Source organism: Scleropages formosus, chromosome 3 (assembly GCF_900964775.1).
Source record: "Scleropages formosus chromosome 3, fSclFor1.1, whole genome shotgun sequence".
In the NCBI taxonomy this organism is placed as follows: Eukaryota; Metazoa; Chordata; class Actinopteri; order Osteoglossiformes; family Osteoglossidae; genus Scleropages; species Scleropages formosus.
The window spans coordinates 30886760-30899156 of NC_041808.1; the positions used below are offsets into that span (position 1 = coordinate 30886760).

Genomic DNA, 12397 nt, shown 5'->3' on the forward strand with positions numbered 1-12397 from the left:
ATGTGTGTGTGTGTACGTAACTCAAATTGTCAACATAACAGGCTTTACTGGGGTTGGTTGGTAAGTATGGATTTTACCTAAGTCGGACGTTCAAACACGGAGACAGCCTGTACAGAGTTCAGTTACACAGAAAAGACTGGGTGCAGTATCATGAAGTCAGTATTACTGTGTAAAATAAAGCATGACTGGGAATTCTTTTTTGCCTTTAATTTTACATTTGTGCTTCATTGGCATTTTTCTACATTCCTTCATGTGATAATCAAAAAAAAAAAAGACAAACGCGTGAGAGAAATCCTTGACAGAATTTCCAGGACAATTGTTTGCACCTATATGAAAAAAAATGTGCAGACTAAGAAAGCACTCACATTTAGCTGATGCCTTTCTCCAACACAACCAACAAAGTCAAGCTACCTACAGTTATTTACCAATTTATACACTTTAGTCATTTTTCATGTGGCACTTTAGGTTATCTATCTTACTCAAGGGTACTACAGCTGTAATTTGGACTTGCGACCTTTCGGTCTAAAGGCCTTTGCTAGTTTTTCTGTTCTTTCACACAACCTATTATAATAATCATCAATCTAATCTGCTTAAGTAAATTTATGAAACAGGAGGGTAGCTGGAATCCCTTTAAATTGCCCAAAACATTTTCATCAGGTTTTATTATTATATATGGGGAATTAGCCCAAGTGGTAGAGCACGCGCTTAGCATGTGAGAGGTAGCGGGATTGATGCCCGCATTCTCCACACTTTGGCCTCAAATACACACCCCGTTTCAACTACGAATAGGCCAGTTTACCTCTGCAGGACTTTGGACATGTACGACTTCCATGTTTACACTGCACACTTTATATACGTATATAACTTGGTTTCTTTGATTTTTGCACTAATAGTAATTTTTGTAAATTTGTGATTTACGCCTTGTGTTTTTCTTTCCTTATGTCCTTACAAGTTATGTCGTAGGCTCCTGAGAGGATACACAGAGTAAGAATTTCATTCTATGGTGTAACAAACTGTTTAGTGTACACATGAATTGATTACATTCAAAAGTTTGTTGTTTTTTGCTAAAACATGGACACATTAAATGAATTCTGCTTTTCCGACTGACAGCAGGTGTTAACTGGCCACTCAATCATTGCTCTTTAATATGTACTCATCATGAATACTACATTATCTAGGAAGCTCCTTTAAATCCCAGGTGAGCTTCAAAGGCAGGTCACGCATTCTCTCTTGGTAGATCTGGTCAAATGTCTCACTTTGAGCAACTGTGAAGATTGTCTTCCAGTCTCCAACCGCACCTGTAGGAAAATTTTTGTGAAAACATCAGACTTCACTGGCAACTCAAAATTGGTCTAGGAAATGGCTGTGTGACTGCACAGGACATTTTATTCCTCCGAACGAACCTTTGCGCAGGAAGCCGCCCTTCTCACGAAGGAAAATATTCTCGGGAACAAATTCATAGTTAGCACATGGATCTTTTTTCATGTTTTTGAAAGTAGCCCTTTCCACAATGCGGTCAATTGCCCTGTCGTCTAGGTTCTTTCCAAGGAATGTGCAGATCTTCTGTACTGCGGTCCTCAGATCCTGGTTAAGAGAGACCACATGGTTAGAGGTGACAATGATCACAGCTACTGTCTCGTGTCTTCATTTTCTTTTTTGTTTCTAATAATCAGTGGGGCTTAGCAGAATTGCAACAAAAATATTTTCAACAACTTTTACATTAACTTAGGTTCTCCCTTCATGTTGAACACAAATTTTATACGAAGTACCTTGATCATGTCTTCATAGGTAAGGAACAAGATGTTGTATTGCTCTCTGTTGGTGTACCACTCTCTGATGTGGTCAAACCAAGAGCCACCTGAAACTGCAGAAGTGGTGTACCAGCCATGCATCCATCCAGCAACAGTGAACATATTTGCCAAGAACAAGTAGATATAGACACCTTCCCTCCACCATCAATTCCCATTCTCTGCTGTTCATCCTCCCTCTTTCAAACTAAGCTCTATGTCCTCTATTCTCCCACATCCTCTATGATACCTTGACACCATGCGACCTCTAACTAGTGATATCTAAACAAGCAGCCTAAAACTCCTTTTTTGCTTACAAGTCAGAATGATGTGCTTGATGTGAGAGTGCAAGTTAAACCATACCAAGTCCCTTAAGATATTTTTCCATGAAATCATCAAAGCTCTTAGGTGACTCCAGCTCACTCCAGATATGGCAGAAGTGAAAGTAGGAAGTCAGGTTGTCCTTTGGGTTCCTCATCACATACACAATCTGGGAAAAAAAAAGAAAAATCAAAAGGACTTGTTGCCAACAGTGAAGAATTCAGTTGATTATTCACTCTGGAGATCTTGGAGACATCACTCACAATCAAGCCACTGAAGCCGTTTTACCGTGCTTTTAAACCTACATTTAAAAGCAGGGTAAAAATGAATCAAAGTACACCCGAGTTGTGTCCATATTAAGAATTACATATAATTTCTCATTTGTCCTTTTATTGTGTTTTGACACCTTTTTCCATCCTTTATAACAAAACAGAGGTTCTGATTTTTAATATTTTAATGCTTACATGGTTTTCTTCTAAGTAATTTCTGAAGACTATGTCGTAGTAGTATTATCAGCCCACACCTTTTCACCCCAAGCTGATTTACAATGAATCACTCATCCATACATTAGTGAACTATGCTTTCTCTTAGTCACTCACTCACACACACACACACACACACACACACACACACACACACACACACACACACACACACACACTATGGGTGATTTTAGAGCCACCAATCCTCCTGAGCAACACGTTTCTGACCTTTCGGAGGAAATTCATGTAAACATATGGAGAATATGTAAACACCACACAGACTGAGCAGGGACTGAAACCACGCCCTTTCACACCACTCCAACATGTTGAGACAGCAGTACGACTCACTGCGCTATCACACCGCACACACTTTGTATATGATCTCCATCCAAGCTCACCTTTGTCTTTTTGTCCTTGAGTCCTAAGGGCATTAGTGCAGGAGTGAGATGACTGCAAAACAGCCGAGGAGAGGGGCGCTTAGTATAATCCACTCTTCCCTTGGGATACTCCAGCCAAGGCATCTTGTCCAGATTAGTACTGTTGTCATCTTTCACGCCATCTTCTTCATTGATCAATATCATGATCTGTTGAGTCCATATAGTGCCTAGAGGGGGAGACAGTGATTTCCAGTTCAAACACACAATTTATAAGCTATCCACAAACTGCAGACTATAAAACATCAGTTCTTGTCAGGCTGTAGTTGAGAAATAAGGTGGGAGGCATGGTGGTGCAGCCAGCAGTGCTGCTGTCTCACAGCACCTGAGTAATGCAAGAGTATGTGGGGAGTTTGCACGTTCTCCATGTGTCTGTGTGGGTTTCCTCCTGGAGTCCAAAGACATGCTGTGTTCGGGTCCCCCATAGTGTGTGAGTGACAGAGAGAGTGTGTTCCACGGATGTATGGATGAGTGACCCCTCGTAAGTACCGTATCTAGCAGTGTAAGTCACCTTGGTGAATAAGGTGTGTGGACTCATAACGCTACACACAGTTTGTTGGAAGTTGCTTTGGACGAAAGTGTCTGCTACATAAATGTAATAGTGAGTATGACAAAGTAATTCTAACACTACTTTTAAAGTCTACTAGTCCCTTAGCATGTGCTTACACATTCATTGCGCAGTTTTGCCCAACAAAGGTCTAGTTTCAACTCATTTAGCATGTTTCTTTGTTGTTCTGGAGCCTAGTATGTAACCTAGTTCACATCATATGTTTCATTATTTCCTTCATTTTTCTTCTTATCTAACTTCACTGTTTACATTTGATATTACAACAACCCAAAAAAACACTGACATGATCCTGAAATTTGAATATCAATGAATCTTCACTTCACGGTAACAAACATATTCTCAAACTGTTTAACAAATGAAACGTAAAATTTTTAAGTTACTTAGAGGAAGTTTAAAACAGACTGCTAAAGCTTAGATGTCTCTTACCTGACTTGGGATAAGTGACAAGAAAAACATCACTGTCTCTTATTTCAAAGGTCTCAAGTGAATCAATGTACTCTGCAGTGTTCAGTCCTGCTGCAAAAACGTAGCCTTTATATCGGCATAAATAAGGTGTTACAGGCTCCATGTATCTCTCTATTCTCTACGTGTGTAAAATGGTAAATCAAACACACGTAGTGGAAGTATGGTACAGAAGGCAAAGCAAATAAAGTGCGAACACCACAGGTTGGACTTTGAACATGTTCATGAACTGTCCTCAGAGTATATCACCGATAACAGTGACCATACATGAAAATGAGATTCGGTCAAAAAGGAGGGGATGTGGTCTTTTAAATACAAAACTCAGAGCAAGGTAGGCTTAGAAGTTTAGGGTTGCCAGCTGTCCCATATTATATGGAATCGTTCCATATTCAAGGGAAAAGAGTTGTGCTCCGTATTAAAAGTATACAGAACGTGGTTTGGCCTGTACTTTAAGCTTTCACACCCAGAGACATTTAAAAGTATTTATTACATATATTTATTGCATACAAAAACTTTGCAGTTTGCATAAAAGTGTTAAAAGATTAGGAAAATGAATGTGAGAGAGAGCTGTGTTGCATGTGTGAGTCTGACTGTCATTTAGCATGGCTATGTTACCTGGATGCTACATTTGACAGTGTGGGGGGTCAAGGGACAAGGCAGGTATAGCTACTAACTAGATAACTAGATGTCATCAAGGCTACTAACAGCTCACCTCGTAAACGAAAAAGATTGCAGAGGTATAAAAAAGAATGGGAGGCAGAGAACCAATGGAGAAGGAGTTTATGGCAAACTGTAAAGTTTATTAGAGAGATTTTTGTTGCACCCACCTCAGCCCATGCTGATATGGTGGGCTATTGTTTTGTATATTGTATTACACAGACAGACACGTTTTCTTTAAACTTCTACTTTTCAAAATATATTACAAAATGTATCATAAATTGGCTAAAATACATTTGCAGTATAAAACTACATTTGACATTTATTTTAGATGTTATAGGTGTAAGCTGTAAATAAAGACAAAACATACAGTATTGCCCAGTGAGGTGACAGGCCCATGGATTGGTCAATGAGGAAAACAAAACAAAACAAACACAAACACAAACACACACACACACACACACACACACACACACACACACACACACACACACACACACACACACACACACACACACGCTGAAACTGCTTGTCCTGAGCGGGGTTGCAACCAACTGGAGCCTAACCCAGCAACACAGGCCATAAGGCTGGAGGAGGAAGGGACACACCCAGGATGGGACACCAGTCCATTGCAAGGCACCCCAGACAGGACTCGAATCCCAGGCCCACTAGAGAGCAGGACCCAGTCAAACCTGCTGCGCCACTGCACGCCCTAAAAAGGAAAAAAGAATAATTATTTATTTTCTGATTATCTGCAAAGAAAAAAGACGACATCTTAATCCTCATCTCAGCTTTTTACTTCTAGGTTACAGCAGCTGCGCTGGCCCATGTTTACCACACTGTAAAGCACAATATCAGCTACAACAGTGTTGACTGCGCTACCAGATTACTACAACTGACAATCAGAGACTCAAAGATAGTCAAGAAAATTTCTTGTAGACGTACAAAAGCAGAAACTATTGTGAAAAACATCCTTCGCCTAGGCAGACGCTATAGTGATATGTGTGTAATGGTGTGTGACTGTCACGCCCTCCACCTCGGCGCAACAAGGAACACCTGCGGTGGATCAGGGGACGAGCGCATAAAAGGAAAGCGCGGAGTACAGTCAGACGTGGAACCTACGTTCAGCCTTGCTACTCACTCGCAGTGCTCTCATCGGCTTGCTCACCGCTCCTGATCTCCCTTCCCTTGTTCCTGCTCCCCGACCCGTCTCCTGAACCTTCACCCTCTCCTCGTGTCCATCAAGCCATTGCGTGTTCTGTGGCTATGGCTCTTGGATTCTCCTTGTGTGACGATTGCTCCTCTGTGATCCTCGCTTGTTTCTCTGACGACGATTTCCCGATTCCCCTCAATAAAGTTCGCCTACATTCTGCACTTGGGTCTGACGATTCACTTCCTGGCCGGAATCGTGACAGAAGGTTCTGCCTTGAAAATGGACCCAGCGGAGCAGGAGCACTACCAACGTGTGCTCGCCGCCTAGCGCATGAGCAGGTTCTCGGGCGCCTGACTGATGCTTTCTAGGACCTGGTAAGCATACAGCAGGAAAAGGGGCTGATTGCACAGACCGACCCGGTCCCAAAGGTATCTCGTTCTGCCGTAGCCGCACTGCCTGCTGAACACGCCCCCCGGCTGGCCACCCTGGCAAGGTACGATGGCACACCGTCCCGATGCGCAGACTTTCTGCTGCAGTGCGAGCTCATCTTTACCAGTTTGCCACAGGTGTACCGCTCAGATCAGAGCTGGATTATTTACCTGGTTTCTCTCCTCACCGGTCGAGCGCTGGACTGGGCCACCGCCGCTTGGGGGCGCTGTTCCCCGTACTCATACGAGAACTTCAAAGCCCGCTTCCAGTCGGTATTTGGGCTTCCCCGCCCCGACCAGGCCCCCAGCGAACGCCTCCTGGACCTGGCGCAAGGCGACCGCTTGGCAACAGATTATGCGGTGGAGTTCAGAACCCTTGCGGAGCTCAGTGGCTGGCACCAGACCACCCTGCTCGCCTGTTTTTGGCGCGGACTGAATCCCAGGCTATGAAAGGAAATGATGTTCCAGGGCGAGAGATGGGTGCTGGATCGGTTCATCGAAACAGCTGTCACGCTGGACAGCCTCGCCTAAGAAGGAGAGTCCAGCCCGCAACCTGCTCTGGACGGACACCTCCGTCCCCGAGAGAAGGTTGACTCCCTGCAGCTTGGACATGGCCTCCTCACCACTGCCAAACGGCTGCCCTGGCTCCAGAGCCGCCTCTGTCTCTACTGTGGGAACCCGGGCCACCTCCGAGTCAACTGCCCAATCCACCCCAAGCCCCAGGTGAGTGGAACGCTCCGTTGTAACCGTCTCACTGTATCCATGGTTCTATCCTGGGGACAATACTCCGTGGAAACCCAAGCTTTGGTGGACTCGGGGGCTGCAGGTTGTTTTATGGATATAGGGTTCGACAAGACACACCGCGTGCCCTGGCTCCTGTGTACAGTTTGGATGAAAGCGAGTGCACTAGATGGACAGCCTTTGGGAAGGGGGTTTGTCAACACTAATATCTAAACAAGCAGCCTAAAACTCCTTTTTCGCTTACAAGTCAGAATGATGTGCTTGATGTGAGAGTGCAAGTTAAACCATACCAAGTCCCTTAAGATATTGTTCCATGAAATCATCAAAGCTCTTAGGTGACTCCAGCTGATTCCAGAAATGGCAGAAGTGAAAGTAGGAAATCAGGTTGTCCTTTGGGTTCCTCATCACATACACAATCTGGAAAAAAAAAGAAAATCAAAAGGACTTGTTGCCAACAGTGAAGAATTCAGTTGATTCTTCACTCTGGAGATCTTGGAGACATCACTCACAATCAAGCCACTGAAGCCGTTTTTACCGTGCTTTTAAACCTACATTTAAAAGCAGGGTAAAAATGAATCAAAGTACACCCGAGTTGTGTCCAAATTAAGCATTACATATAATTTCTCATTTGTCCTTTTATTGTATTTTGACATCTTTTTCCATCCTTTATAGCAAAAGAGAGGTTCTGATTTTTAAATCATATTTTAATACTTACATGGTTTTCTTCTAGTAAGTAAGTAATTTCTGAAGACTATGTCGTAGTAGTATTATCAGCCCACACCTTTTCACCCCAAGCTGATTTACAATGAATCACTCATCCATACATTAGTGAACTATGCTTTCTCTTAGTCACTCACACACACACACACACACACACACTATGGGTGATTTTAGAGCCACCAATCCTCCTGAACAACATGTTTCTGACCTTTCGGAGGAAATTCATGTAAACATATGGAGAATATGTAAACACCACACAGACTGAGCAGGGACTGAAACCACGCCCTTTCACACCACTCCAACATGTTGAGACAGCAGTACGACTCACTGCGCTATCACACCGCACACACTTTGTATATGATCTCCATCCAAGCTCACCTTTGTCTTTTTGTCCTTGAGTCCTAAGGGCATTAGTGCAGGAGTGAGATGACTGCAAAACAGCCGAGGAGAGGGGCGCTTAGTATAATCCCCTCTTCCCTTGGGATACTCCAGCCAAGGCATCTTGTCCATGTTAGTACTGTAGTCGTCTTTCATGCCGTCTTCTTCATTGATCAATATCATGATCTGTTGAGTCCAAACAGTGCCTAAAGGGGGAGACAGTGATTTCCAGTTCAAACACACAATTTATAAGCTATCCACAAACTGCAGACCATAAAACAACAGTTCTTGACAGGCTGTAGTTGAGAAATAAGGTGGGAGGCATGGTGGTGCAGCCAGCAGTGCTGCTGTCTCACAGCGCCTGAGTAATGCAAGAGTATGTGGGGAGTTTGCACGTTCTCCATGTGTCTGTGTGGGTTTCCTCCTGGAGTCCAAAGACATGCTGTGTTCGGGTCCCCCATAGTGTGTGAGTGACAGAGAGAGTGTGTTCCACGGATGTATGGATGAGTGACCCCTCGTAAGTACCGTATCTAGCAGTGTAAGTCACCTTGGTGAATAAGGTGTGTGGACTCATAACGCTACACACAGTTCGTTGGAAGTTGCTTTGGACAAAAGTGTCTGCTACATAAATGTAATAGTGAGTATGACAAAGTAATTCTAACACTACTTTTAAAGTCTACTAGTCCCTTAGCATGTGCTTACACATTCATTGCGCAGTTTTGCCCAACAAAGGTCTAGTTTCAACTCATTTAGCATGTTTCTTTGTTGTTCTGGAGCCTAGTATGTAACCTAGTTCACATCATATGTTTCATTATTTCCTTCATTTTTCTTCTTATCTAACTTCACTGTTTACATTTGGTATTACAACAACCCAAAAAAACACTGACATGATCCTGAAATTTGAATATAACGCTTCACTTCACGGTAACAAACATATTCTCAAACTGTTTAACAAATCAAACGTAAAATTTTTAAGTTACTTAGAGGAAGTTTAAAACAGACTGCTAAAGCTTAGATGTCTCTTACCTGACTTGGGGTAAGTGACAAGAAAAACATCACTGTCTCTTATTTCAAATGTCTCAAGTGAATCAATGTACTCCGGAGTGACTTCTCCTACTCCAAAAATGTAGCCTTTATATCGGCATAAATAAGGTGTTACAGGCTCCATGTATCTCTCTATTCTCTACGTGTTTAAAAGTGGTCAATCAAACACACGTAGTGGAAGTATGGTACAAAAGGCAAAGCAAATAAAGTGCTAACACCACAGGTTGGACTTTGAACATGTTCATGAACTGTCCTCAGAGTATATCACCGATAACAGTGACTGTACATGAAAATGAGATTCGGTCAAAATGGAGGGGATGTGGTCTTTTAAATACAAAACTCAGAGAAAGGTAGGCTTAGAAGTTTAGGGTTGCCAACTGTCCCATATAACACAAATTGTTAAAAGTGTTAAAAGATTAGGAAAAGAAATGTGAGAGAGAGCTGTGTTGCATGTGTGAGTCCCACTGTCATTGGGCATGGCTATGACGATGATTTCCCGATTCTCCTCAATAAATTCTGCCTGGGCTCTGCACTTGGGTCCGACGATTCAATTCCTGGATGGAATCATGACAGTGATTCTGCCTTGAAAATGGACCCAGCGGAGCAGGAGCTCTACCAACGTGTGCTCGCCACCCTGGGGGCACGGCTGGGAGCGCATGAGCAGGCTCTCAGGCCCCTGACTGATGCTTTCTAGGACCTGGTAAGCGTGCAGCAGGAAAAGGGGCTGATTGCGCAGACCGACCCGGTCCCAAAGGAACCTCTTTCTGCCGCAGCCACACTCCCTGCTGAACACGCCCCCCGGCTGGCGACCCTGGCAAGGTACGATGGCACACTGTCCCGATGCATAGACGATTTTAGAGATGGGCGCTGGATCGGTTCATCGAAACAGCTGTCACGCTGGACAGCCTCATCTAAGAAAGAGAGCCCAGCCTGCGACCTGCTCCGGACGGACACCTCCGTCCCCGAGAGAAGGTTGACTCCCTGCAGCTTGGACATGGCCTCCTCACCACCGCCAAATGGCTGCGCTGACTCCAGAACCGCCTCTGTCTCTACTGTGGGAACCCGGGCCACCTCCGAGTCAACTGCCCAATCCACCCCAAGCCCCAGGTGAGTGGAATGCTCCGTTGTAACCGTCTCACTGCACCCATGGTTCTATCCTGGGGACAATACTCCGTGGAAACCCAAGCTTTGGTGGACTCGGGGGCTGCAGGTTGTTTTATGGATATAGGGTTCGACAAGACACACAGCGTGCCCTGGCTCCAGTGTATAGTTCAGATGAAAGTGAGCACACTAGACGGACAGCCTTTGGGAAGGGGGTTTGTCAACACTCAGACCGAACCCCTCCACTTGGGGGTGGGGGCCTGCCACAAGGAACAGCTGCAGTTTTATCTTATCGCTGCTCCCGAGAACCCAGTAATCCTCGGTTTTCCGTGTCTCGCCCTGCAAGACCCTGTTTTTAAGTGGAGCACAGGTGACTTGGTGTCTTGGGGACCGCAATGTGAGGGGACCTGTTTGTGGCTCTCATGCAGGGCCACGTCGGTCAAGTGTTTGGACTCTCCCCCACAGGTGAACATACCCCCGAGTACCAAGACCTGGATGAAGTTTTCAGCAAAGAGCAGGCAGCAGTGCTACCTCCACATCGGCCCTGAGACTGTGCCATTGACCTACTCCCGGCAGCGACACCTCCCCGGGGCCGGGTCTTCCCTCTCTCCATACCTGAGCAACAGGCCATGCAGCAGTACATCACCGAGGCCCTCGCGGCGGGGATCATTCGACTCTCCACCTCACCCGCTGCACCTGGGTTCTTCTTTATCGTGAAGAGGGACAGGGGCTTCTGCCCCTGCATAGATTATCAGGGTTTGAACCGCGTCACCAAGAAATACCCTCACCCCTTGCCTCTATTTACGGCAGCCCTGGAACACGTCCACTGAGCACAGTGGTTCACCAAGCAAGATCTGCGCAGTGCCTACAACCTGGTAAGGATATGCGAGAGTGATGAATGGAAGACTGCTTTCAGCACTGCCATCGACCACTACGAATATCTGGTCATGCCCTTCATTCTCGCTAATGCTCCCAGTGTCTTCCAGGCCTTTGTGAACCACATCCTCGGGGACCTCATCAATCGTGGGGTTCTGATCTACCTCACGGACCACAAGAACCTGGAGTGCCTGCAGATGGCGAGACGCCTCAACACCCGACCTGCCAGGTAGGCTCTCTTTTTACCCGGTTTAACTTGACTGTCACCTATTGTCCAGGCAGTAAGAACACCAAGGCAGATGCCCTCTCGTGCATGCACGACCGAGAGCCTCTCGAACGAGACTCAGAATACATCCTGTCCCAGGCCTGCTTCGTGACTCCAGTGCAATGGGAATTCAGCCAAGATCTCACCCAAGCCCTGGCCACAGAGTCCGAGCCTCCAGGTAAGCCCGCTGCCAAACAATACGTTCCCCCTGGGATGAGAGCCACAATCCTGCAGTGGGCACACGACCATCCTGCAACCAGCCACCCAGAGTACAGCAAAACCCAGGCTCCCCTCCAAAAGCATTTCTGGTGGCCGTCGCTACCTGAGGACACGCAAGACTACGTTCAGGCGTGCCAGGTGTGTGCCCAAGTCAAGCCCTCTAACCAGAAGCCTGAGGGACTCCTGGAACCCCTACGGGTGCCAAACTGCCCCTGGTCCCACATTGGGCTGGATTTCTTAGTGGACCTGCCCGCCTTGGACGGTAAGACCACCATAATGACCGTCGTAGATCGATTTTCCAAAGCTTACCGTCTGATACCCCTCCCCAAGCTTCAGATTGCACTACAAACCGCAGAGCTCCTATTCCTCCACGTTTCGCCTCTTTGGCTTACCAGAGGTTATAGTGTCGGACCGGGGGCCCCAGTTCACCTCTTGGCTGTGGAAGGCGTTCTGGCAGAAGTTAAGCATATCCGTAAGCCAGACCTTGGGGTACCATCCTGCAGGCGAACGGGCAAGTGGAAAGACTCCGGCAGGATGTAAGCTGGTTCCTGTGCAGTTACTGCATGAAGCAGCCCCGGCAGTGGGTAAGGTACTTACCATGGGCCGAATATGTCCAACATGCCCTGCCTCATGGGTCCACTGGTTGCTCTCCATTTCAGTGCATGTTGGGGTACCAGCCCCTGCTGTTCCCATAGCAAACTGCCTCCAGTGACATACCGGCAGTGGACGCATGGTACTAGGCCAGCGCCGAAGTTTGGCGA

At 46.0% G+C, this 12397-nt stretch overlaps 1 protein-coding gene across 5 annotated transcripts; it reads right to left on the minus strand.

The window, feature by feature from the left end:
- Positions 1-886: 886 nt before the first annotated feature.
- Positions 887-9366, minus strand: LOC114910203 (amine sulfotransferase-like). Of its 5 annotated transcripts, none has more exons than XM_029250368.1 (6): positions 9158-9366; positions 2989-3194; positions 2151-2277; positions 1770-1858; positions 1404-1584; positions 887-1298 (listed from the first exon to the last, which is right to left on the minus strand). In XM_029250368.1, exons 1-6 carry the CDS (start codon positions 9297-9299, stop codon positions 1171-1173), a joined length of 873 nt encoding a protein of 290 aa, XP_029106201.1. In that variant the 5' UTR covers positions 9300-9366; the 3' UTR covers positions 887-1170. The 5 variants fall into 5 exon arrangements, with proteins under 5 accessions (XP_029106201.1, XP_029106197.1, XP_029106200.1 ...); XM_029250364.1 differs by having other exon boundaries at positions 1770-1864; XM_029250367.1 differs by lacking the exons at positions 2151-2277; positions 2989-3194 and adding exons at positions 7324-7450; positions 8132-8337.
- Between the last annotated feature and the right edge of the window lie 3031 nt (positions 9367-12397).